This window comes from Atheta coriaria, unplaced genomic scaffold, assembly GCF_025399875.1.
Source record: "Atheta coriaria isolate IRGN ID8LTWV9N9 unplaced genomic scaffold, Caltech_Dcor_3.1 hic_scaffold_2_pilon, whole genome shotgun sequence".
Lineage (NCBI taxonomy): Eukaryota > Metazoa > Arthropoda > Insecta > Coleoptera > Staphylinidae > Dalotia > Dalotia coriaria.
In genome coordinates, this window is record NW_027045444.1 from 3,463,059 (window position 1) to 3,489,397 (window position 26,339).

The window sequence follows — 26,339 nt, forward strand, 5'->3', positions numbered from 1 at the left end:
CGTCAGCCATTGGGGTTGATGTCATATTTGTTGTGTTTTTCTGCCGAGAGGGCGCGCTGCGTGTGTGAGTACTACCAACATAAATATTTAATTTTAAGAAAAAAGTATTAATTTATTAAGTATATCATAAAATAATATATAAATTCATTATGAAATAATTTTTAAATGAATTATTTATATGTTTACTAGTTGATTTGGTAATATTTTGGTTTAAAATATAAATTTTGAAATAAATTCTTGGCGTGTCTCTGCATTGTGCTGCCCTCTGCGTCAATAATATAAACTAACAAATAAAATTTATATTTTAAACTAAAAATGCGTAAATTCATGACATTTTTAGTAATAAAACATTAAAAACACTTTAAATAATTCAAACAAACCATTACCTGCATATAATTCTTGTTTTTAAACATATTATTCTGAGTTTTTTAAAATATATGTATACTGGGTTGCCGTCATCTAGGTGCATGTTTGTCTTCCGCATCCAGCATGACGAATAGTCGATTCTGCCCATCGCGACCCGAACAAAACTCGATTTTAAAACGTAACAAGCAATATTAAACCCACAATGGATCAATCAAAAGATGCAGGTAATATCCCTACACATTTTCCACACAAATTCAATCACATTTTGTGCGTTTACATCGATTTTATCACTGATTTCCGCTCATCGTTACGATGTGCGTGGGATGTTTGCATTTGTTACTTGTTTTCATGATAATTAACATCCTGCAAGTTCTGGGATAGATTAAACTATTTAAATATAATGTTTTTGGTGTAAATTTCAGATGAGGCAGAGGCGGCATGCGCTGGATGCCTCAATTCAGTCCATGACAATGAATCCATCTCAGCATTGGGCCAAGACTGGCATGTCGAGTGCTTCAGGTGCACAGTTTGCGATGCATTGCTCTCAAATTGGTATTTTGAGAAGGACGGGCTGTTATTCTGTAAGAATGACTACTGGAATCGCTTTGGTGAGAGCTGCCAACAGTGTGCGCAGGTAAAAACCTAAAAAAATCAAAAAAATCAAAAAATTTATAAAAAAAAACACAAAATTCTTAATTTTTAGATAATCACAGGCCCTGTGATGGTAGCAGGTGAACACAAGTTCCATCCCGAGTGCTTCTGTTGCACACTGTGTTCAATTTTCATTGGTGATGGAGATTCATATGCCTTGGTCGAGAGATCCAAGCTGTATTGTGGTGTTTGTTACAAACAACAAATGCAACCACTGCAGAAAACAACGCGGTATCCTTTTATAACAAAACCACATTCAATTCGCTTGGTTGAACTGCCCACAGGTCCCAAAGGCATCAAATTGACTTCAGATCCAATCGCACAAAGCCATTTGACTATATCACAGTAAGTATTTAGTGATTATTGATTACTTTCAGCTTTTTTTTGATTAATAAACTACTATTTTAACTTGCTTTCATCTTTTTGTTAACCTTTTAATGTTTCCACAACGTTTTTAACCTCTAAAACATTCAATTTTAATATTTTTAAGATTTTTGTTTAAAAAAAGCATAAAAACATAGTTTTAACCTCTAAATATTCATCTTTTGATATTAATTTAGTGTTATTCCTAGTATTTATTGATTTACCTCCACAGAACAAAAAGAAGCCATTATTAATCCACCGGAAGTGAATTCCAATACTTCCATTGATACAGAAGTAAAAGAAAGGTTATTTAAACGTCGAGATGAAACCGGTTGTTGCACCGCACGTTCCAGACAGTTATTACGACGTAAACATAACCTAGAAACACGCCCGTCATTGGATAAAGAACGCAGCAGTTCCATGAGTCGTTTATTGGATGATTTACCCAATAATAAACGTCCGAATGAACTGTCAAGAGCATATTCATTCTTGGAGTCTAAACCACAACAACGCAGCGTCGGATTTGGTTAAGGGAGAGTTATTAGGACAGGGATTCTTTGGACAAGTGTTTAAGGTTACAACGAGGGACACTGAAGAGGTTATGGTGTTGAAGGAGTTGTATAGAGTCGATGAGGAAGCACAGAAGAATTTCTTAAAAGAGGTAGGTTATGTTTTGTATATAATAACCTTAAAAATTGTTTAAAATGACTAAAATTGAGGTTATGTTTGTTCAGGTGGCTGTTTTGAGGAGTTTACATCATAATAACGTGCTGAGATTCATCGGGGTGTTGTATAAAGAGCGCAAGTTGCATTTGGTGACTGAATACATCGCCGGCGGGACGCTAACCGAACTTTTACACGATGACAAGCAGATTTTGGCGTGGCAACAGCGCGTGTCATTCGCCAGGGACATTGCGGCTGGTATGGCGTATCTACATTCGATGAATATTATACATCGTGACTTGAATTCGCATAATTGTTTGGTTAGAGAGGTTAGTTTTACTTATAACCTATAAAAATTTACTTTTTAGTTAAAATAACCTAAAATACTTGTTTTTATGCAGGATAAGACTGTGATTGTTGCGGATTTTGGTCTTGCACGTATAATATCACAGAATACTGATAGTATACGACGCTCACCGAATCACAAGTGTAATAATCAACAGAAACGTAATGAAAGGAAGAAACGTTACACAGTTGTGGGTAATCCATACTGGATGGCACCGGAAATGATGAAGGGGAATAAATATGATGAGAAAGTTGATATATTTAGCTTTGGCATTGTTTGCTGTGAGATTATTGGTAGGGTACAGGCCGATCCAGATTTTTTACCCAGGAGTAACGATTTCGGGCTGAATCAGAGCGATTTCCGGGAGAAATTCTGCGCTAGTTGCCCGGAACCTTTCTTTCAAGTGGCTTTCCTTAGTACGGATCTTAATCCGGATAAACGGTGAGTGTTTATGGCATACATAACCTTAAAACCTTAAATTTGTGATTTTGAGGTTAATTTTTTCCCCTAGGCCGCCTTTTGAGGTTATAGAAGTGTGGTTAGAATCACTTGCAATTCACCTGTCGGTTGGATGTCCGTTACCAGCGGATTTATTGTTTGATATACAACATTTCAAAGGTATAAGTCCTGCTTCCAGTGGCAGTAATACTCCGGAAGGTGGCGCTGGCGCTGGTGGGCATCGTAGTCCAGTCGCACTGCAACCAATCACCGAAGGTAAACTCATCGTGGATAACATTTCAAAGTCACGCAGCTCGGATTGTATCAAACCGCTGGATTCCAACCTCAAAAAGAAACCGAAGACGATTTTGAAGCGTGCGTTGGCTACGCATGCGCATACACCCTGCGCCATGTTGGGCACGCTGTCAAAAAGCGTGGAGAATTGTTCTCTGCATTCATCCACGAATGATTTCGATGAATTCTGCACGAAATCATGCGATGATTTTAGTAATACTTTAGTTATTGATAAAACAATGACGAATCAAGAGTTTCCGAATTATGAAAACATAGATTTTTTAAAGAACGACGCTGCGTATCTAAACGAATCGGATAAAACCCACAAACAGAGTTTATGTCCCGTAAAATTAAAAAAACCGGTTCAAGTACAACCTGTTGAGAATAACCTCAAAGATATCAAGGATCATCGTCAGTCACTACGAAAAGTCCCCAAGAATTTCACGCGGAATCGGTTTTTAAAGACGCAGCACTTGGATAGGTTAGAAGAAGGTTGTGTCAAGGACAAACTGTCAACTTGTGGTAAACGCAGTACTTTAGAGGTTACAAAACCTCAAAAACAGAAAAACACAGGGATTCTTTGGACAAGTGTTTAAGGTTACAACGAGGGACACTGAAGAGGTTATGGTGTTGAAGGAGTTGTATAGAGTCGATGAGGAAGCACAGAAGAACTTTTTAAAAGAGGTAGGTTATGTTTTGTGTATAATAACCTTAAAAATTTATAAAAATTGACTAAAATTGAGGTTATGTTTGGTTAGGTGGCTGTTTTGAGGAGTTTACATCATAATAACGTGCTGAGATTCATCGGGGTGTTGTATAAAGAGCGCAAGTTGCATTTGGTGACTGAATACATCGCCGGCGGGACGCTAACCGAACTTTTACACGATGACAAGCAGATTTTGGCGTGGCAACAGCGCGTGTCATTCGCCAGGGACATTGCGGCTGGTATGGCGTATCTACATTCGATGAATATTATACATCGTGACTTGAATTCGCATAATTGTTTGGTTAGAGAGGTTTGTACATCACATAACCTATAAAAAATTACTTTTTAGTTAAAATAACCTTAAAATGTTTGTTTTTATGCAGGATAAGACTGTGATTGTTGCTGATTTTGGTCTGGCACGTATAATATCACAGAATACCGATAGTATACGACGTTCACCGAATCACAAGTGTAATAATCAACAGAAACGCAATGAGAGGAAGAAACGTTACACAGTTGTGGGTAATCCATACTGGATGGCACCGGAAATGATGAAGGGGAATAAATATGATGAAAAGTTTGATATATTTAGCTTCGGTATTGTTTGCTGTGAGATTATTGGTAGGGTACAAGCGGATCCGGATTTTTTACCCAGGAGTAATGATTTCGGGCTGAATCAGAGTGATTTCCGGGAAAAGTTCTGTGCTAGTTGTCCGGAACCTTTCTTTCAAGTCGCCTTCCTCAGTACGGATCTTAATCCGGATAAACGGTGAGTTTTTATGCCATACATAACCTTAAAACTTAATTTTGAGGTTATTTTTCTCCTAGGCCGCCTTTTGAGGTTATAGAAGTGTGGTTAGAATCACTTGCAATTCACCTGTCAGTTGGATGTCCGTTACCAGCGGATTTATTGTTTGATATACAACATTTCAAAGGTATAAGTCCTGCTTCCAGTGGCAGTAATACTCCGGAAGGTGGCGCTGGCGCTGGTACTGGTGGGCATCGTAGTCCAGTCGCTCTGCAACCAATCACCGAAGGTAAACTCATCGTGGATAACATTTCCAAGTCACGCAGCTCGGATTGTATCAAACCGCTGGATTCCAACCTCAAAAAGAAGCCGAAGACGATTTTGAAGCGTGCGTTGGCTACGCATGCGCATACACCCTGCGCCATGTTGGGCACGCTGTCAAAAAGCGTGGAAAATTGTTCTCTGCATTCATCCACGAATGATTTCGATGAATTCTGTACGAAATCATGCGATGATTTTAGTAATACTTTAGTTATTGATAAAACAATGACTAATCAAGAGTTTCCTAATTATGAAAACATAGATTTTTTAAAGAACGACGCTGCGTATGTAAACGAATCGGATAAAACCCACAAACAGAGTTTATGCCCTGTAAAACTTAAAAAACAAGCAATTGTACAACCTGTTGAGAATAACCTCAAAGATATCAAGGATCATCGTCAGTCACTACGAAAAGTCCCCAAGAATTTCACGCGGAATCGATTTTTAAAGACGCAGCACCTCGATAGGTTAGAAGAAGGTTGTGTCAAGGACAAACTGTCAACTTGTGGTAAACGCAGTACTTTAGAGGTTACAAAACCTCAAAAACAGAAAAAACCACAAACTATACAGCCGTTAACTAAAGTACAAAACAAAGTATCATCCAATACGCTGAATAAGAACATATTTAAGCAAAACGACGCGAATACAATGACATCTCAACAGATTGAGGTTATAGAAGAGGAGCCATTGCTGCGCAGTTTACGGAAATCACCGAAAATGTTGGATTTGACAGGCACACCACGGTTTCTACAACGAAAAGCATTCACACCGGTATTACCACGACGGTTTTTCGATACTTTTAAAGATATTAACGCGAAAGATGTAAATCTAACCTCAAAAAACGATAAAAAAGAAAGTTTGGGTTGTACAGGCACTGCAGGTCATTCAATTGTCAAAAATTTAGTCGAGAGTTTCAATCGGAAGGAAGCTAGTTATGATTTCATGCGCGGGCCGAAATATGGTAGGGGTAGTTTAAAGATGGCGGCGAAAAACAGCGAATTCTCGCAGTTGTAAATCATTACCGGGGTGGAAATCATTAAACATTCAATACTGTGATGTGTCAAAGCATTCCAAATTGTGATTTGTTCATTACTCGTTTAACAATTGTTTATTATTAATTAATTAGGCGTACATTTAATGCGTAATATAAATTGTAAGCGTTGGACTAATAATTCTGTGATATTTTGCCCTGTATAATGATGTATCTAATACACTTTGTAGATTTTTAGGTTATTAATACGTTTCGGTTAGCTTAGAGCAGGTTTTTGTACAGTTTTGTATAGAAAATCAATAGACGTAGACATTTTTGACATTAACAAATGCAATAAACTGATTCCGGAATATTTTGCGGATGTTTTAGTGAAAACAGAAGTGATTTTTGGTAATTAACAAGCAAGTTATGGATGTTTTAAGTTTTGTAGTGATATTCGGCGGGTTTTAAACCTGTAGGCAATGGGCGGAGCATGTTTTACTTTAAATGCGTATAACTTTTAAACTAATAGAGATAATTTGTTCATTTTTTCATGATTAGTTTTAATTTTCTAGATATTTTGTTAAAACGTGTCAGACGTGTCATACGTGCTGTTTTTTTGTCAATGATAAAGCACAGAATCATTTTTATGACTTATAAGTTATTTATAAATGGCGACACGACAATATTTTATTCATTAGTCTTTTTAAAATCTTTTTAAAACTCACAACAGAATAATTTCCATACAAAATGTCATATTTTATGTTACTTATACTGATTTGCATCAATTTGTGCTATGCAACCAAACCTACACTACGTAAGTTTCAACATATAACCTTCTAAACACTCAAAAAAACAATAATCATAAATATTTTTGTTTAGGAATGCCGCAGTGTAAGTACACAGACGAATCATGCCTCAAATCAGCCGCCATGTTGGGTTTACAATCACTACGTGAACCTAACCTTCAATTAGATTTACCATCAATAGATCCGTTCGTGATTGAACGTATTCACGTGCGTGCTAACACAACATCTAAAGTGTGTTTCACACAAGAATACTACGACTTTAAATTCATTGGTATGTCAATGGCTAACGTCACGAATTTTGAGGTTAAAATCAGTCCTGCACATGTTTACCTCAACTTTTCTTTGGAGATGAAAGTTTTTGACATGGTTGGCTACTTCAAGTGGAACGGAACTGTCATGGGGCACGTCATAGACGGATATGGACTGTGTAACATAACCTCAGGTAACGCAAAAGTGGGCGGAGCATAAAAAACTTAAAACTTGAATAATTTTGATCTATTGTAGATATTTTAATGATTTTTTGTTTTGTTCACAGTGAATGTCACGCATGTCCATAAGTTAACCTTAAAACGTAATATCAAAAATGACAAGTTACGTTTGATAGGTTATGACGTCGATTTACAACCCACGTCATTATTGTTTTCATTACCTAACCTCGTACGTGGTAATCCAACGGCTTCCAAAGAAACCGAGCGGTTTTTCAACCAGAATGGCATGCAAATATTTTTCGAGGTTAAAGACGACTACGATCGAATCTTCGGGAAGATATTTTACCCATACGCATGCGCATTCTTCAAAAAACTATTCCTACATGATTTATTTTACATATAACACAATATAACAAAAAAATTAAGGTTAAAATCAATAATATTATGAATAATGTGAAATGGCGGCGTAGATAAAATCCAGCATGGCCGCCGTCCGTGCGAATCCACTCGGTGCACCGCGCGTACAACCAATTGAACTTGTAAAGCTAACTATACCCACATGCGTCCATCTTTGATTTATATATTGTACAAGACAACCTCCGCTATCATCTTGTAAACATCCAGTGAAAATTTGAGGTTATTCTATCGAATGGTTTAGAAGTTATACGCGTTTTAAGTTGTGTAGTAACAAACGGCGGGTTGTGAACCACGCGGCACTGGGCGGAGCACGTTTTACTTTCACTTCGTATAACTTCTGAACTATGAGAGATATTTGAAAAATTCTTTCGGCGTTGGTACTCACTTGACATGGCGATTCTATGGTGCGACCCACACAACACACAACGTTGTTTGAGATATTACTGGATGTGAAATATTTATTGCAATCATGATTGCTGATTGTTTTTAGGTTGACAAAGTATAAATACGAAGAAATTGGGTTTTCTAAAGGTGATAAAATATTAAATTAAACATAAAATTTTTTTAGGTTAAGTTTAAGTAGACTTACCATATTGAGTTGTGCCTCACCCACTAACCCATACATCTTCATTACTTTTAAGATAATTATTGTGTTTAGGTAGTGCTATGGGTTGAATAAAATACGAGAAACTCACACGTCTGATAAGTTGTATCATGGCGACGTCATTCTCGTATGTAGACGTGTTATACAGTGGATGCAAGACGGCCATTTTGATTTTCGTCAATATTTTACCATATTGTCGTCTATACGCATGCGTACCACCCAAAAACACATCAAAACTTTGTGAACTGCAATAAAATGAGGTTAATTTTGTTTTTTGGATTTTTTTTGATATTTTGAGGTTATATACTTGTAAACACAGTGCGCAGCTGTTAGTACCCATTGGTTACTGATGAGGGCGCCACCGCAGAAGTGTGTAACACCACTGGAGTTGTAATAGATGCCTACCTGCCATTTTATTTGCCCTGGCGCAGCGGGATAACCTTTAATTAACTTACGGTTTGTTTCTTTTGCTTCTGGATAACCTAAAAATATAACCTAACATAACCTATGTAATAATATAACCTTAATACTTACTTCTACATCCGCCATTTTGTTTATATGAAGATGTTATGATGATTACACACAGAATAATGATTATTTTCATTGTTTGGTGTTATAATGTTGCTGTTGTTGTTAACAACAACATGAATATGGTGTTTTTGTTAAATTTGGTGTTTTATACCGTGCGACACCGATAAATTAATGTAATTTTCTCCGTCATTAATTTGGGACAATGGGATTAGTGGTAATGTGACTGATAGTGTGGTTTTTATTGATTTTGTTAACAATATTACATTGTTGTTTTACTTTTTTCTTGCGTAAACATGATTTATGAAAATTTTTGATTTTGCAATTATTTGGAATGTTTTCAATGTAGACGATTATGTTTATCGCTGGGAATAATAATAATTGTATTGTAATTATGATAGTGGAAACAGAACGTGATTATTTTAAATAGTTTAGGAGTTATGTGAGTTTTAAGTTTTGTAGTGATATTCGGCGGGTTGTAAGTCTGTAAGCAGTGGGCGGAGCATATTTTACTTTCACTTCGTATATCTTCTAAACTAATAGAGATAATTGGAAAATTTTTTTGACATTTTGATTTATATAACCTAAAATATTACTTTCAACTTAAATTATAATAATTTGAAAAATAATTTTAGTTAAATTTTTAGGTTATTAATAATTTTAATTTAAAAAGTGTTTTGTACAATTTTGTGATAAAAACAATATTATACAACTCACCACTTAATATGCTAAGTATACTTAACCTTAAAATATTTTTTTATGTTTATTATAATATTTTCACCTTTAAAACCTGATTTCTTTGAATTTATACTTTGTCAACCTAAAAACAATCAGCAATCATGATTGCAATAAATATTTCTCATACAGTAATATCTCAAACAATGTTGTGTGCTGTGTGGGTCGCACCATAGAATCACCATGTCAAGTGAATACCAACGCCGAAAGAATTTTTCAAATATCTCTCATAGTTTAGAAGTTATACGAAGTGAAAGTAAAACGTGCTCCGCCCAGTGCCGCGTGGATTACAACCCGCCGTTTGTTACTACTCAACTAAAAACGCGTATAACTTCTAAACCACTGAATCGAATAACCTCAAATTTTCACTGGATATTTACAGGGTGATAGCGGAGGTTGTCTTGTGCAGTATATAAATCAAAGATGAACACATGTGGGTATAATTAGTTAGTTACAAGTTTTGAATAATAAGAAATATAATAAACTGTTTCAGGAATATTTTGCGAATGCTTTAGTAAAAACAGAACTTAATTTGGGTAATTAACAACAAAGTTATTCACGTTTAAAGTTTTATAGTGTTATTCGGTTGATTTTAAACCATGTATCAATGGGCGGAGCACGTTTTACTTTCACTTCGTATATCTTCTAAACCAATTGAGATAATTAAAATATTCTTTCAACATTTTGTTCAATAACAACATATTTATTTATTTATATTTTAACATTTGGTAATTATTGACGAGAAATGCCTGTGTTGGTGTAGATAAAGTCCAGAACGGAAGCAGTACGTATGAATCCACTTGGATAACCCACAGCGCATCCCCTAGTGCTCACAAAACTCACAATACCCACATGGGTCCAGACGCCATTGATTTCTTGAATGAGTGGACCACCACTATCACCCTGTATATAAAACAAAACATAAACATTTTTATAAAAATATAAAATATAAAAATTAGAAGTTAAAATATCCATTAATTCAAAAGTTATAAGCAATCAAAGTCTCAGCTATTAATGGGCGGAGCTTAAAAAACTTCAAACGCTTATATCTCCTAAACCATAAGAGATATCTCGATGAAATTTTCAACACTTACATTACAAGTGGATTGGATTTGTCTGCCATCACAACAAACAACATTATCCAAGATTAAATTAGAGTTGAAATAATTTTTGCATTCTTGGTTAGAAATGGTTCTCAATTGGACGTAATTCAAAATATTAGTAATCTGCGACTGTTCTATACTCAACAAAAACAAACAAATATTAATAAATAATAAAAATAATAAAAATAATAAAAATAATAAAAGTTAAGGTTATGTCCACTTACGATCACTAGTCTTTCCCCATCCACTGACCCAGACATAATTATTAGGTTGAAGGTAATCCGATGACTTAGGCAACCTAATTGGCTGAATGTAGTTGCTGTATTGCACGGGCGAGATGAGTTTAATCACAGCCACGTCATTGTTGAGGTTATTGGGATTGTAACGTGGATGATACAGTGCCTTTTCGATCTTCATTGTTATTTTACCGTTTTGATTGTCGTAAGCACGAGTTGCGCCCAAGATAACCTCAAAAGTATTGGCACTACAAGTATTAAAGAAGGAGATAAAACGTTAAGTTAGAAATTTAAACATTTAGAGGTTATGATGTATTACTTGTATACGCAGTGTCCAGCTGTCAAAACCCATTGGTTGTTGAGCAGTGCGCCGCCGCAGAATTGTCGGTTGCCGTTGATTGTGTGGAAAATGCCGACTTGCCATGGAAATTGACCACGTGCCGCTTCGATTCCGTTGATTATTCTCCCCTCGGAGCTGGAGTCTATGAAAGTATGTATTAGTAACATGTAGAGGGTTTTTAACCTAACTTTTCAAAAGGCGGAGCATAATTTTCTTTAAACTCAAATATCTCCTAAACTATTAGAGATAATTAAAAAATTCTTTTTGCGTTTTGTGTAATAAAACATACTCTTTAGATATATTTATAAGTATTAATCAAAAGATTTTAATTTAACCTCTAAAACATTAAAAAAGAAAATGTTAGCTGTACAGGCACTGTCGGTCATTCAATTATCAAAAATTTAGTCAAATGTTTCAATCGAAAGGAAGCTAGTTATGATTTCATGCGCAGGGTGAAATATGTCAGGGGTAGTTTAAAGATGGCGGCGAAAAACAGCGAATTCTCGCAGTTGTAAATCATTACCGGGGTGGAAATAATTAAACATTCAATACTGTGATGTGTCAAAGCATTCCAAATTGTGATTTGTTCATTACTCGTTTAACAATTGTTTATTATTAATTAATTAGGCGTACATTTAATGCGTAATATAAATTGTAAGCGTTGGACTAATAATTCTGTGATATTTTGCCCTGTATAATGATGTATCTAATACACTTTGTAGATTTTTAGGTTATTAATACGTTTTGGTTAGCTTAGAGCAGGTTTTTGTACAGTTTTGTATAGAAAAACAATAGACGTAGACATTTTTGACATAAACAAATGCAATAAACTGATTCCGGAATATTTTGCGGATGTTTTAGTAAAAACAGAAGTGATTTTGAGTAATTAACAAGCGAGTTATGGAAGTTTTAAGTTTTGTAGTGATATTCAGCGGGTTCTAAACCTGTAGACACTGGGCGGAGCACGTTTTACTTTCACTTCGTATAACTTCTAAACTAATAGAGATAATTTGTTTGTTTTTCATATTATTCATTGATTATTCAACCCTCAACACAATAATTCATAAAATATACATTAATAACCCAAAAATCTAACCTATTTTTTACAAAAAAAATTTAAACTTAAATATCTCTTAAACTAATAAAGATAATCAAAAAATTCTTTCACCTATATAACCTACAAACTATAAACTTACTATTTGGTGCATTGTTGACCACAACGCCGCCATCTTGCCCAGCGTAGACAAGCGCAAAACTGCACAATAAAATAAACACTTTCATGTTGACTTCTATTTTATTACTTCTCTATTATTACTTGCAGTGTGTGAATTGTGTGTCAAGAACACTCGAACACTGATTGTCTGCACCAATGGCGGCGTATTTATACGCGATCTGAGTGATTTCGCATCGCCGGCGACAACACTTCAAGTGTCACACAAAAATAAATGAATTTCAGCCACTTATCGATAAGGATATTAGACTTATTTGTTTGTTGAAATTTATTGCAAACGGTAAACTATTTAAATAATTTACCGCTACATGTATTATTATTAGTTTTGTAAAAATTTCAGTGTTTTGTTATTCATGACGTCATTGGTAATTACCACAACATTATTGAAATGAAAACATCTTTAGAATTGTTGTGATTTCAAAATGAATGAAACGACACTAAAAAGAGACAAACATATTCGTTTGTATGGTTTAGCCTGTGAGAGAATAAGAGAACAAAATGTACAGGGTGTTTGCTATTATCTTCGTCTCCTCTTTGTGCGATGCTTCGTAGCTTGCCACAAGCCACTTGATTCGGAATATTTTCTGAATCCCCAGTAATATTATAAATGCGAAAGTCCTGATGTTTGTTACACTTTCACGCAAAAACTACTTAACCGATCATCATGACAATTTGTACACATATTCTTAGTGGTCCCCGAATGGTTATAGGCTACTTTTTATTTAATAAAAATAATTATTTTTTAAGTAAAATAAAGAAATTATTTAGTCAATAATACTTCTGCATCTGGGTATTTGACTACTTTAACGCTATCTTACATTCCAGCAATGAAGCTCAAACCTAAGTACTATAGTACCATCACACTGTATTATCACACTGTATTACCAACAGCTACGTCAACATCAAATTCAATTGACTACACTATGGAGACTGTACACTATACTTCCATAGACTATACTTTCAGCCATTTTAAACTTCCCGCCATTCTACTTCATTGTTACTTCTTCTGTGACTACAGACGCGTACGGAAGCAACTTCATTATTTTAGATATTCGCGAGCGAAGCCGCTAGTATTAGATAATTTTACACTTGATTCCAATATTATAATAAATAAACCCCTTAATTATCCCCACTCCTGATACTATTTCGTCTTATTCTCTTGCAATGCAGTGTTCTGAAGGTTTCAAGGATACATGATTTTTTTCTCTTTTTTTTCTGTGCGTTAATGTGTTTTCTATTGTTTATTATTTCTTATCAATTTAGTAACAGTGTAAAGTTACCGTTTTTGGTGTGAGTAAGTTGTTGTTGAGGAATTACCGGTTGTCATGATTTTTTTTTGTGTGTTGAGTGTGTGCAAACAGTTGAACACACTCATAAATTCATGGAGAGATAAGCGCTTGAAGGATTTTTGATATTTGTGGTTGGTGATTTAAAGTAATTGGAAATTTGACGTTTTGAGGACGGGTAATGTTCAAGTGATAATATAATTAATAATTCTATAAATATCTACACGTGTTGTTGTTAACAAAGTATTTTTTGTGGTGAATTTCTATGTAGAGTGATGTAGTAGCATGCGGCGGGTTCTAAACCAAGGGAGCAATTTAATTATTTTTGTTGTATATTGTTAAGTAGTATTTTGCTTATTTATTTTATAAAATTTGTTTTGATCCAGACGCCATTGATTTTTAATTTTGTGGATTTTTGCATCACCCTGTATATAAAATAAAATATAAACACATATAAACATAAATGTAAAAATTTATGTTGAAATATCAAGCGCACCTCCCAAATCAGCCTGCATCAAAAAACAAACAAATATAATAAAAAATCACAAATTAATCCACTAAAAATTATAAATACATGCAGCACAAGTCGATTGAATAATTTGCCCCTGCGCACACACAACATTTTATTAATACGTTTTGGTTTGCGTAGAGCAGGTTTTTGTACAGTTTTGTAGAGAAAAACAATAGACGTAGACATATTTGATATAAACAAATGCAATAAACTGATTCCGTAATATTTTGCGGATGTTTTGGTGAAAACAGAAGTGAATTTGAGTAATTAACAACAGAGTTATGAAAGATTTAAGTTTTGTAGTGATATTCGGCGGATTATGAACCTGTAGACAATGAGCGGAGCACGTTTTACTTTCAGTTCGTATAACTACTAAACTAACAAAGATAATTTTTTTGTTTTTTCATGTTCAGCATTAATTTTGTAGAAATCTTTTTAAAATCTCTTATTTATTTAGTAAGTATGATTAAACAATCAATTGTATATAAAACAATATTTTTACAATGGTCCTGTTGTATCATAAATAAAATCCAAAATGGATGCTGTCCGAATGGATGTACCCATAGTACAATTCGCATTATTGACAACTCCTACATGAGTCCATTTCCCATCAATATATTGTACAAGCGCAGCACCTACATCATACCACTAAGAAAATAAACAAAAAATCATATTATTCCCCAAAATATTGAAGTGACTTAAGTAAATCCACTTACTCCACATATGCCTTCGCCATTTAGACCACTAGCGCAAACAACTTCATCAGTGACATAAAGCGGACGTATTTCTTTACATTTTTCATTGGTTATCGTTGTCAATTGAACAAAATTAAGAACTTCACTTTCCTCTCCATCTGAAACATTCAAAAGTGTAAATTGTGTCAAAATAATCACTCAAATAGTATATCAAGTATGAAGTGTGCTAAGCGGCACTTTAATCACGCCTAGTAAAGTTTTTTTTTTGTAATTTTTCTACTGTCACCTTATTTCAACGTTTAGTTGAGTATTTGAACTTTTTGTGCTGCACCGTAGGCAAATTCATAGACAAAGGCTTCACCCCGTGGCTAAAACCAGTGACTAAAGTACTTTTTGTATTTTTAGGCTGTCTGTGTTTAAATTACAACTTTTGGTGTCTCAAAACAGTAAAAGAAGAAAAACATTATTATTATACAATTACCTGGATCTGTTTGGCCCCATCCACTAACCCAAACATGTTTTGCACTCTGCAAAAAATTTGTGGCGTCCGGTAAGCGAATTGATCCAATGTAGTCATTATATTGTACAGGAGAACTAAGTTCTAATAACCCTACGTTGTATCTGACATTTCCAGTGTACAAAGGGTGAGTGACAGCGCGTTTGACAGTCATGGTGAGCTTTCCAACTTGCTCCTCTGTACGGTGGGTTGCTCCAAGGATAACTTGAATAGTACTTAATTGTATACTGCCAAAATAAATAAATACAGCGTTATTTTATTATTATTATTGAAGTGAAAACTTGTTTAGAATCGTTGTTATTTCAAAATGAATGAAACGACACTAAAAAAAGAAAAACGTTAAGCCTACGAGAGAATAAGAGAACAAAAATATACAGAGTGTTTCCTATTATCTTCGTCTCCTTTTTTTGCGATGCTTCGTAGCTTGCCACAAGCCACTTGATTCGGAAGATTTTCTGTATCCCTACTAATATTACAAATGCGAAAGTCCTGATGTTTGTTACACTTTCACGCAAGAACTACTTAACCGATCATCTTGAAAATTTGTACACATATTCTTAGTGGTCCCCGAATGGTTATAGGCTACCTTTTATTGAATAATAAAATTATTTTTTAAATAAAATAAAGAAATTGTTTAGTCAATAATACCTCTGCATCTGGCTATTTGACTAGTTTAACGCCATCTAGCATTCCAGCAATGAAGCTCAAACCTAAGTACTATAGTACCATCACACTGTATTATCACACTGTATTACCGACAGCTACGTCAACATCAAATCCAATTGACTACACTATGGAGACTGTACACTATACTTCCATAGACTATACTTTCAGCCATTTTAAACTTCCCGCCATTCTACTTCATTGTTACTTCTTCTGTGACTACAGACGCGTACGGAAGCAACTTCATTATTTTACATATTCGCGAGCGAAGCCGTGTTCTGAAGGTTTCACTTCTACCGCGTGTGAACTGCACACATGATTATTATTTTATTATTATTAGTATTATTGTGGTTATGTTGTTATTACTTTGATGTTACGTAAGCTCTAGTTAACACCCAGTGTGGACTGATGAGGGCGCCACTTGCAAAATCATATTGGCCGACGTGGGTGAATTTAATGCCAACGTGCCACTTGTATTGACCTTGAACAGCTTCAGAACCACTAATGATTCTTTCATTGGTCTTATTTAAGTCTAAAAATGTTTAAATAGCAATAAATCTTGGTTTTATTACTTAGTAAACTTACTTAATGCATGTTTGGTGTTTATGTGGTTGCTTATAGTACCAGCTGAAGCAAACACTGCACAACACAATAGAATAACCGTTTGGATCGTCGCCATTTTGTGTTCTGAATCACAGTCGCACAATTATCATGAATTTATAGCTGAATTTTATCTTTCAAATAAGATGATGACATTCACGTGGTAGCGTGATGGGTTCTTCCATTACACTTAAGTATATTGATAATAATCATGATAAACAATTGCAATTTAACTAAATATTGCGCCATATATTGAATAAAACTATTTTAATAAAGAAATTTTGACTTAAATAAAAAATATTGAATTTATTTTATTTTACAAAATGATTGAACAATATGTTGAACAATATTTTAAGAATAATTTTTACAATGGACCTGTTGTATCTATATATATAAAAGAAAGTCGTGTTGGTTAACTCCATTATAACTAAAGAACGGCTAATCCAATTTAGCTAAAAATTGGTGGAGAGGTAGCTTAGGGCCAGGAGAAGGTAATAGGATACTTTTTGAAGTGAAAACTTCTTTGGAAGATACTAAACGAGTTTTCTCCGTCTCTGCTTTGTGCGATGCTTCGTAGCTTCCCCACTCAACATGCGGCGACCAAAACGATCAAATCTTATCCGACAAAACCGTAATGCAACTAGGATTCGAAGGATTGCGAATGAAAGGACTGAAGAAGAATAAAAAATTGCACGTGAAAAGCGCCGTGTTAGTATGACTCGACTTCGTGCTTCTCAATCACAAGAGCAAAGCGAGGCGGAACAAAGTTTGCCGGGTCAGCTAGTATTATAATAATGCAGTGTTCTGAAGGTTTCAAGGACACATGATTTTTTTTCTTTTTTTTTCTGTGCGTCAATGTGTTTTCTATTGTTTATTATTGCTTATCAATTTAGTAACAATGTAAAGTTACCGTTTTTGGTGTGAGTAAGTTGTGGTTGAGGAATTCCCAGTTGTCATGATTTTTTTTTGAGTTTTGAGTGTGTGCTGTGATTTAAAGTGATTGGAAATTTAACGTTTTGAGTACGGGTAATGTTCAAGTGATAATACAATTAATAATTCTATAAATATCTACACATGTTGATGTTAACAAAGTTGGTTTTTTGGAGTGAATTTGTATGTGAAGTGTTGTAGTAGCATGCGGCGGGTTCTAAACCAAGGGAGCATGGGCGGAGCACAAAAAACTTTCACTTTGAATAACTTCTAAACTAATGGAGATAATTTAATTTTTTTTTGTTGTATATTGTTAAGGAGTATTTTGTTTATTTATTTTATAAAATTTGTTTAAATCCAGACGCCATTGATTTTTAATTTTGTGGATTTTTTGTATCACCCTGTATATAAAATAAAATATAAACACATATAAACATAAATGTAAAAAATTTATGTTGAAATATCTATTTGTTTCAGAGTTATAAGCAATCAAACTTTGAGCTATTAATGGGCGGAGCTTAAAAAACTTTAAACGCTCATATCTCCTAAACCATTAGACACCAAAACACCATTTTTTTATTAATAAAAATACCTAATTGCCACTCATCTAATTGTTGAAATTGTTGAAATTTTTAATTTTTTTGGTTTATTAATCAATATTATTATAAATAAAATCAAGAATCATTGAAGTCCTCACATAACCACTAGGAGCACCATGTGAACAATACGAATCATCATAGAAACTAGCCACGCCTACATGCACCCACTGATTGTCAATATATTGTACAAGCGCACCTCCCAAATCAGCCTGCATCAAAAAACAAACAAATTTAATAAAAAATCACAAATTACTCCACTAAAAATTATAAATACATACAGCACAAGTCGATTGAATAATATCCCCCTGCGCACAGACAACATTTTCCAAAATCCTTTCCTTATCATAATACTCCACACATTTTTCATTTGTGATTGTGTTCAATTCAACAAAATTCAACTTTTCACTATCGCCAGGCACTTAAAACACACAGAAAATAGGTTATGTATACAATATCAACATTTAGGTTATGTGAGGTTAACTTACATCCACCCGTCCATCCCCATCCACTAACCTGCACCACACTATCATCTTCCAGATAATCCGTAGCCAAAGGTAAACCAATCGCTTGAATAAACTCATTAAACTCAACCGGGGTATTCATCTTCAATAATCCGACATTATATTGACTGGATGCTTCATATTGCGGGTGATAGAGGGCTTTAATTCCACGCCGTGTTATTTTACCTTCTTGTGGTTCCGTACGAAGGGTTGCACCTAAGATAACCTCAAAAGCATAACCGCTAAACAAAAAAAAAACAAAAAATTTTTATTTGAGTTATTTGAGTTATTTGAGGTTATGTTTAATTTTTGTGTTTTTTGACATCTTACTATTTGCATGTGTATGCTCGTGTTAATACCCATTGGTTACTGATGAGGGCGCCACCGTCAAAACGATTCTTGTTGTCTTCGTGATAGTTTATGCCTACTTGCCATTTGAATTGACCTTGAACTGCTTCGGAACCATTGATAATCTTTCCATGACCTTGAATGTTATGTTTTTGTTAGTGTATGTGAATAGTGTGGAAATGTAACTTTAAAATTTACTTGTTGTTGATGGTTGGTTGATTGATGGTCCGCCATTTTGTGTTAACGCGAATGTAAACACAATGCAGGTTAGGAAAGTGATTGATTTCAGTGTGGACATGTTGCTTGTTGTTGTGAATAGTTTCGGATGGTGGTTGGGTTGTTATATATGTGGTATTATCAATGAATCTGGATGTGATTGATGTGGTGATTGATTAATAATTGAATGTCATTGTGTATGAGGTAATTAAGTCATTGAGTGATAGAATCTTTGCAAATCATTATAATTTTGATGGTAATAAGTTTATAGTCATGATAGACATTGTATATGATTGCACAATATATTGCACAATAATTTTTAATAAAGGTTAGTGTTTTATTGTAAAATAAAATGTTAATATTCAGTGTATAAGTTATTGCTTTTATTAATTTTGGATGTTTGATTGAGCAATATATTGAACAATCATTTTACAGTGGTCCTGCTGTATTAGAAGTAAAATATCATACATAAGATGTAAATCTAACCTTTAAAACACAAAAATAAAAATATTGATTGTACAAGCACTGGCAGTCATTCAATTGTCAAAAATTTAGTCGAAAGTTTCAATCGGAAGGAAGCTAATTATGATTTCATGCACGGGCCGAAATATGGTAGGGGTAGTTTAAAGATGGCGGCGAGAAACAGCGAATTCTCGCAGTTATAAATTATTACCGGGAGGAATTAATTAAACATTCAATACTGTGATGTGTCAAAGCATTCCAAATTGAGATTTATTCATTACTCGTTTAACAATTGTTTATTATTAATTAATTAGGCGTACATTTAATGCGTAATATAAATTGTAAGCGTTGGACTAATAATTCTGTGATATTTTGCTCTGTTTAATGATGTATCTAATACACTTTGTAGATTTTTAGGTTATTAATACGTTTTGTTTAGCTTAGAGCAGGTTTTTGTACAGTTTTGTATAGAAAAACAATAGACGTTGACATATTTGATATAAACAAATGCAATTAACTGTTTCCGGAATATTTGGCGGATGTTTTGGTGAAAACAGAAGTGATTTTGGGTAATTAACAAGCGAGTTATTGAAGTTTTAAGTTTTGTAGTGGTATTTGGCAGGTTTTAAACCTGTAGACATTGGGCGGAGCATGTTTTACTTTCACTTCGTATAACTACTAAACTAACAGAGATAATTTTTTTGTTTTTTCATGTTCAGCTTTAATTTTGTAGGAATCTTTTTAAAATCTCTTATTAATTGTATATTAAACAATATTTTTACAATGGTCCTGTTGTATCATAAATAAAATCCAAAATGGATGCAGTACGAATGGATGTACCCATAGTACAATTAGAATTATTGACAACTCCCACGTGAATCCATTTACCATCAATATATTGTACAAGCGCAGCACCTACATCATACAACTAAGAAAACAAACAAAAAATCGTATTATTCCTCAAAATATTGAAGTGACTTAAGTAACTCCACTTACTCCACATATGCCTTCGCCATTTAGACCACTAGCGCAAACAACTTCGTCATAAACATAAGTAGGACGTATTTTTGCACATTCTTCATTTGTTATGGTTGTCAACTGAACAAAATTAAGAATTTCACTTTCCTCTCCATCTAAATCATACAAAAAGTGCAAATTGTATCAAAATAATCATTCAAATAGTATATTAAGTATCAAGTGTGCTAAGCGGCACTTTAACCACGTCTAGGATAGTTTTTTTTTGTAATTTTTTTACTGTCACTTTATTTCAACGATTTGTTTAGTATTTGAAATTTTTGTGCTGCACCGTAGGTAAATTCATAGAGAAAGGCTTCACCCCGTGGCTAAAACCCGTGACTAAAGTCCTTTTTGTATTTTTTGGCTGTCTGTGTTTAAATTACAACTTTTTGGGTCTCAAAACAGTAAAAGAAGAAAAACATTATTATTATACAATTACCTGGATCTGTTTGGCCCCATCCACTAACCCAAACATGTTTATCACTCTGCAAAATATTTGTGGCGTCCGGTAAGCGAATTGATCCAATGTAGTCATTATATTGTACAGGGGAACTAAGTTCTAATAACCCTACGTTGTGTCTGACAGTTCCATTGTACAAAGGGTGTGTGACAGCGCGTTTGACAGTCATGGTGAGCTTTCCAACTTGCTCCTCTGTTCGGTGGGTTGCTCCGAGGATAACTTTAATCGAACTTAATTCTGCACTGCGTAAATAATTTTACAATTACTTTGTTATTATTAATTATTAGTATTATTATGGTTATGTAATTAATACTTGTGTGTTATGTAAGCTCTTGTCAACACCCAGTGTGGACTAATGAGGGCGCCACTTGCAAATGTAGGTTCGTCGTTAAGTACATATTTAACACCCACGTGCCATTTGTATTGACCTTGAACTGCTTCAGAACCACCAATGATTCTTTCATTGGTCTTGTCTAAGTCTAAAAGAGTTTAAATAACAATAAATCTTGGTTTTATTACTTAGTAAACTTACTAAATGCATGTTTGGTGTTTATGTGGTTGCCTATAGTACCAGCAGAAGCAAACACTGCACAGCACAATAGAATCACCGTTTGGATCGTCGCCATTTTGTAGTCTAAATGACAATCGTATAATTGAGATGATTTTATAGCTGAATTTTATCTTTAAAGTAAGATTATGACATTCAAGTGGTGGCGTGATAGAATGAAATAGTTAATCATCATTAATCATTCAATGAATCATTATTTTCAAGTATATTGATGATAATCATGATAGACAATGTTTAACGTTCAACAATTTATTAGTCAATATGTTGAACAGTATTTTGTTTTAATTTAAAAATTAATGTATTTAATTATTTTTAGTTTCTAGGATCATATGATTGAACAATATATTGAACAATCATTTTAAATAAAATATAGTATTTTATTACAAAGAAAATGTAAATATTCAGTGACAAAGATATCGTTTTTATTAATTTTGATCATAATGATTGAACAGTATATTGAGCAATATATTGAAGACACATGTTTTATTCTAAATTAAATATAACTTTTAGGACGTAAGATGAATTAGATTATTTTTACTTTTTTACTATATGATTGAACAATATATTGAACAATATTTTTTACAATGGTCCAGTTGTATCATAAATAAAATCCAAAATGGAAGCTGTCCGAATAAAAGTACTAACTTCACAAGTAACATGATTGGCAACTCCTACATGTATCCATTTTCCATCAATATATTGTACAAGCGCAGCACCTGCATCATACTCCTAACAAGAAAAAAAAAACAAAAAAATCATATCATTCTCCAAAAAATATTGAATTGACTTAAGTAAATACACTTACCCCACATGTAGCTTCGTCATTCTGACCAGCAGCGCACACAACATTGTTATAAACCAAACCAGGACGTAAATCAACACATTCTTCATTTGTCATCGTTGTCAACTGAACAAAATTCAGAACTTCACTGGCATCTCCTTCTAAATAATTAAAACAACATCAAAAGTCAATCAACAAAAATGTCAAAAGTAAACATAACCAAAGTTTATGAATATGAACATTACCAGGGTCTGTTCCACTTGTTGGACCCCATCCACTAACCCAAACATGTTTATCACTCTGTAAAATATTCATAGCGTCTGGTAAACCAATGGATCCAATGTAGTCGTTGTATTGTACAGGGGAACTAAGTTCTAATAATCCCACGTTGTTTTTGACAGTTCCAGTGTACAAAGGATGTGTGACAGCGCGTTTGACAGTCATGGTGAGCTTCCCAACTTGCTCCTCTGTTCGGTGGGTTGCTCCGAGGATAACTTGAATAGTACTCAATTGTATACTGAAAAATAAATAAATAAACCGTTACTTTATTATTATTATTGAAGTGAAAACTTGTTTAGAATCGTTGTGATTTCAAAATTAATGAAACGACACTAAAAAAAGACAAATGTATGCGTTTATATGGTTAAGCCAGCGTGAGAATAAGAGAACAAAATATACAGGGTGTTTGCTATTATCTTCGTCTCCTCTTTGTGCAACGCTTCGTAGCTTGCCACAAGCCACTTGATTCGGAATATTTTCTAAATCAATACTAATATTATAAATGCGAAAGTCCTGATGTTTGTAACACTTTCACGCAAAAACTACTTAACCGATCATCATGAAAATTTGTACACAAATTCTCAGTGGTCCCCGAATGGTTATAGGCTACTTTTTATTTAATAAAAATTTTTTTTTAAAATAAAATAAAGAAATAGTTTAGCCAATAATACCTCTGCATCTGGCTATTTGACTACTTTAACGCCATCTAGCATTCCAGCAATGAAGCTCAAACCTAAGTACTATAGTACCATCACACTGTATTATCACACTGTATTACCGACAGCTACGTCAACATCAAATCCAATTGACTACACTATGGAGACTGTACACTATACTTCCATAGACTATACTTTCAGCCATTTTAAACTTACCGCCATTCTACTTTATTGTTGCTTTTTCTGTGACTACAGACGCGTACGGAAGCAACTTCATTATTTTAGATATTCGCGAGCGAAGCCAATGGTTAAAGCTAGTATTAAATAATTTTCCACTTGATGTCAATATTATAATAAATAAACCCTATGATTATCCTACTCCTGATTCTATTTTTGTCTTATTCTCTCGCCGTGCAGTATTCTGAAGGTTTCACTTTTCGTACTGCGTGTGAACTGCACACATAATGTTTTAATTTTATTTTTAGTAGTATTATTGTGGTTATGTAGTTATTACTTTGATGTTACGTAAGCTCTAGTTAATACCCAGTGTGGACTGATGAGGGCGCCACTTGCAAATCCATATTGGCCGACGTAGGTGTATTTAACGCCAACGTGCCATTTGTATTGACCTTGAACTGCTTCAGAACCACTAATGATTCTTTCATTGGTCTTATTTAAGTCTAAAAATGGTTAAATAATCATAAATCTTGGTTTTATTAATTGGGAAACTTACTAAATGCATGTTTGGTGTTTATGTGGTTGCCTATAGTAGCAGTTGAAGCAAACACTGCACAACACAATAGAATAACAGTTTGGATCGTCGCCATTTTGTGTTCTGAGTCACAATCGCACAATTGCGATGATTTTATAGCTGAATTTTATCTTTCAAATAAGATGATGACTTTCACGTGGTAGCGTGATGGATTCTTCCATTATTATATTACTTAAGTATATTGATAATAATCATGATAAACAATTGCAATTTAAATAAATATTGCGCCATATATTGAATAAAACTATTTTAATAAAGAAATTTTGATTTAAATTAAAAAGTTGTATTTATTTTGTTTTACAGAATGATTGAACAATATATTGAACAATATTTTAAGAATATTTTTACAATGGACCTGTTGTATCATAAATAAAATCCAAAATGGATGCTGTACGAATAAAAGTACTAATTTCACAAGCAACATGATTGACAACTTGTACATGTATACATTTGTCATCAATATATTGTACAAACGCACCACTTACTTTGGTGTTTATGAGGTTGCCTATAGTACCACCTGAAACACTATTCAATACAACAGAATAAACGTTTGCATCGCCGCCATTTTATGCTCTAAATAACATTCTTACAAAATATACAAATACAATGCAGATATTATCTCTACGATAAGATTAAAACACTCAAGTGGTGTCGTGATTGATTCAATCTACGTTACATAGTAATTCTAATCTAAAATTAAACATAAATAACCTTGAATATCTTCCAAACAACTTGAGATAAATCAATAAAACTTTCACTAGACACAATTTATTATCAAATATTACATGATAGATAAGATCAGTATTCCACCAAAAATCGTTTCATGACTTTATTTAACTCCAAAATGTTTAAATACAATAATTATTACCAAATATAACATGTAAACCTACTAAACACATGTTTGATGTTAATGTGGTTGCCTATATCATCATCCAAAGATTAAATAACTCAAAACTAAAATAACCTCCAAATAAATAAAGAAAAATCAACAAAACATTCACTAAACACATTTTATTATCAAATATTACAAATTAGATAGGTCCTGTATGCATATAGATGAAATCCAAGATGGTGGATGTCCGAATGTATCCGCTCGGTGTCCCATTTCCGCATCCTTTGTTATCAAAGAAACTCGCCACGCCTACATGCACCCAATCACTGTCTTTATACTGTACAAGAGCACCTCCAACATCCCCCCTAAATATTCCCATCATTATATTGTCAATATATTGCATTAAACACTAATACACTCACCTGACATATTGATTGTAGGCTTGTGCCATCACAACAAACAACATTATCCAAAATTTTATGACTTTCTGCACATTTTTCATCGGTTATAGTTGTCAATTGGACATAATGAAGGACATTACTAATACTACCATCTAGAGATGTATATTTTAGGTTATGAATTATTAATTATTAATTAATGTAGGTTATAATAACTTACCGTTGGTTGTTTTGCCCCATCCGCTCACCCACACCGGAATATTCGCTTGCAAGAAATCCGAGGCTTTTGGTAACTTGATTGGTTGGATAAAATCGTTGAATTGCACCGAAACATTGAGTTTTATCAACGCCACATTGTTGTTATAAGTTAATGGTTCATATTCTGGATGTAGAACAGTTTTTTCTATTCCTAGAGAGAGTTGGCCTTCTTGTGTTTGGTTGAGGAGAGATGCTCCTAAGATTATTTCCATTGTTGCTGAACTAATTTAAATTATGTTAAATTAGGTTATGTGAGGTTATGTTTGGTTATGTTTGTGTGTTTTGTATTTACATGAATATGGGACGTGCATTTGTTAGTACCCATTGATTACTGATGAGGGCGCCACCGCAGAAATCATGGTTGTTGCCTGTGGAGTAGAAAATGGCGACCTGCCACTTGTATTGGCCTTGAATTGCTTCGGAACCATTGATTATCCTTTCATTTGGAACTGTTTTTGTTGAAAAATTAGTTTATTGTTGTTTTTTTTTGTGGATGGAGATATTGAAACTTACCAGAAATGAGGTTAGGATTGGCAAAAACTGTGGTTATGTAACATAAGCACAAAATATAGGTTATGGAGGTCATGTTTATAAGGTGGTGGTTGATGGACTTAAACAATGTGTGATTTGTATTGGTTTATAAGTAATCTGAAATTGATTTTAGGAAGTTGATAGATGACTTGATATATTTTGT

General features: G+C 33.8%; 10 protein-coding genes across 10 annotated transcripts; 3 read left to right on the forward strand and 7 right to left on the reverse strand.

The window, feature by feature from the left end:
• Positions 1 to 482: 482 nt before the first annotated feature.
• On the forward strand, positions 483 to 3,687 carry LOC135803309 (LIM domain kinase 1-like; the record flags this gene model as incomplete). Its single annotated transcript, XM_065316900.1, is given in 8 exon segments — positions 483 to 590; positions 789 to 1,000; positions 1,070 to 1,366; positions 1,600 to 1,892; positions 1,894 to 2,041; positions 2,115 to 2,372; positions 2,445 to 2,830; positions 2,901 to 3,687. Coding segments are annotated over 8 exon segments (2,403 nt in total), but the record flags the coding sequence as incomplete, so codon positions are not given.
• Positions 3,688 to 3,697: 10 nt separating this feature from the next.
• On the forward strand, positions 3,698 to 6,239 carry LOC135803494 (probable tyrosine-protein kinase DDB_G0283397). Its single transcript, XM_065317139.1, has 4 exons — positions 3,698 to 3,805; positions 3,880 to 4,137; positions 4,211 to 4,596; positions 4,656 to 6,239. The coding sequence occupies exons 1-4, from the start codon at positions 3,746 to 3,748 to the stop codon at positions 5,908 to 5,910; spliced, it is 1,959 nt and encodes a 652-aa protein (XP_065173211.1). The 5' UTR covers positions 3,698 to 3,745; the 3' UTR covers positions 5,911 to 6,239.
• Positions 6,240 to 6,372: 133 nt separating this feature from the next.
• On the forward strand, positions 6,373 to 7,610 carry LOC135803496 (protein takeout-like). Its single transcript, XM_065317142.1, has 3 exons — positions 6,373 to 6,683; positions 6,749 to 7,117; positions 7,211 to 7,610. Exons 1-3 carry the CDS (start codon positions 6,617 to 6,619, stop codon positions 7,504 to 7,506), a joined length of 732 nt encoding a protein of 243 aa, XP_065173214.1. The 5' UTR covers positions 6,373 to 6,616; the 3' UTR covers positions 7,507 to 7,610.
• LOC135803310 (collagenase-like) lies at positions 7,537 to 8,762 on the reverse strand. Its single transcript, XM_065316901.1, has 4 exons — positions 8,659 to 8,762; positions 8,432 to 8,606; positions 8,128 to 8,369; positions 7,537 to 7,712 (listed from the first exon to the last, which is right to left on the reverse strand). Exons 1-4 carry the CDS (start codon positions 8,726 to 8,728, stop codon positions 7,546 to 7,548), a joined length of 654 nt encoding a protein of 217 aa, XP_065172973.1. The 5' UTR covers positions 8,729 to 8,762; the 3' UTR covers positions 7,537 to 7,545.
• Positions 8,763 to 10,069: 1,307 nt separating this feature from the next.
• Positions 10,070 to 12,451, reverse strand: LOC135802626 (collagenase-like). Its single transcript, XM_065316233.1, has 5 exons — positions 12,263 to 12,451; positions 11,046 to 11,208; positions 10,715 to 10,974; positions 10,482 to 10,624; positions 10,070 to 10,290 (listed from the first exon to the last, which is right to left on the reverse strand). The coding sequence occupies exons 1-5, from the start codon at positions 12,345 to 12,347 to the stop codon at positions 10,120 to 10,122; spliced, it is 822 nt and encodes a 273-aa protein (XP_065172305.1). The 5' UTR covers positions 12,348 to 12,451; the 3' UTR covers positions 10,070 to 10,119.
• A 2,073-nt stretch (positions 12,452 to 14,524) lies between these two features.
• Positions 14,525 to 16,693, reverse strand: LOC135802306 (serine protease 27-like). The gene is made up of 5 exons (XM_065315875.1): positions 16,555 to 16,693; positions 16,336 to 16,501; positions 15,271 to 15,533; positions 14,811 to 14,947; positions 14,525 to 14,742 (listed from the first exon to the last, which is right to left on the reverse strand). Exons 1-5 carry the CDS (start codon positions 16,646 to 16,648, stop codon positions 14,593 to 14,595), a joined length of 810 nt encoding a protein of 269 aa, XP_065171947.1. The 5' UTR covers positions 16,649 to 16,693; the 3' UTR covers positions 14,525 to 14,592.
• Positions 16,694 to 18,107: 1,414 nt separating this feature from the next.
• LOC135802317 (chymotrypsin B-like) lies at positions 18,108 to 19,295 on the reverse strand. Its single transcript, XM_065315885.1, has 5 exons — positions 19,145 to 19,295; positions 18,929 to 19,082; positions 18,584 to 18,840; positions 18,377 to 18,516; positions 18,108 to 18,307 (listed from the first exon to the last, which is right to left on the reverse strand). Exons 1-5 carry the CDS (start codon positions 19,242 to 19,244, stop codon positions 18,149 to 18,151), a joined length of 810 nt encoding a protein of 269 aa, XP_065171957.1. The 5' UTR covers positions 19,245 to 19,295; the 3' UTR covers positions 18,108 to 18,148.
• A 1,088-nt stretch (positions 19,296 to 20,383) lies between these two features.
• Positions 20,384 to 21,738, reverse strand: LOC135802297 (serine protease 27-like). The gene is made up of 5 exons (XM_065315863.1): positions 21,634 to 21,738; positions 21,415 to 21,580; positions 21,081 to 21,343; positions 20,621 to 20,757; positions 20,384 to 20,552 (listed from the first exon to the last, which is right to left on the reverse strand). The coding sequence occupies exons 1-5, from the start codon at positions 21,725 to 21,727 to the stop codon at positions 20,403 to 20,405; spliced, it is 810 nt and encodes a 269-aa protein (XP_065171935.1). The 5' UTR covers positions 21,728 to 21,738; the 3' UTR covers positions 20,384 to 20,402.
• Positions 21,739 to 22,069: 331 nt separating this feature from the next.
• On the reverse strand, positions 22,070 to 24,223 carry LOC135802290 (vitamin K-dependent protein C-like). The gene is made up of 5 exons (XM_065315850.1): positions 24,119 to 24,223; positions 23,900 to 24,065; positions 22,696 to 22,967; positions 22,475 to 22,611; positions 22,070 to 22,398 (listed from the first exon to the last, which is right to left on the reverse strand). The coding sequence occupies exons 1-5, from the start codon at positions 24,210 to 24,212 to the stop codon at positions 22,249 to 22,251; spliced, it is 819 nt and encodes a 272-aa protein (XP_065171922.1). The 5' UTR covers positions 24,213 to 24,223; the 3' UTR covers positions 22,070 to 22,248.
• Positions 24,224 to 25,153: 930 nt separating this feature from the next.
• Positions 25,154 to 26,283, reverse strand: LOC135802328 (chymotrypsin-like elastase family member 2A). The gene is made up of 5 exons (XM_065315895.1): positions 26,159 to 26,283; positions 25,938 to 26,094; positions 25,608 to 25,867; positions 25,411 to 25,542; positions 25,154 to 25,352 (listed from the first exon to the last, which is right to left on the reverse strand). Exons 1-5 carry the CDS (start codon positions 26,229 to 26,231, stop codon positions 25,189 to 25,191), a joined length of 786 nt encoding a protein of 261 aa, XP_065171967.1. The 5' UTR covers positions 26,232 to 26,283; the 3' UTR covers positions 25,154 to 25,188.
• Between the last annotated feature and the right edge of the window lie 56 nt (positions 26,284 to 26,339).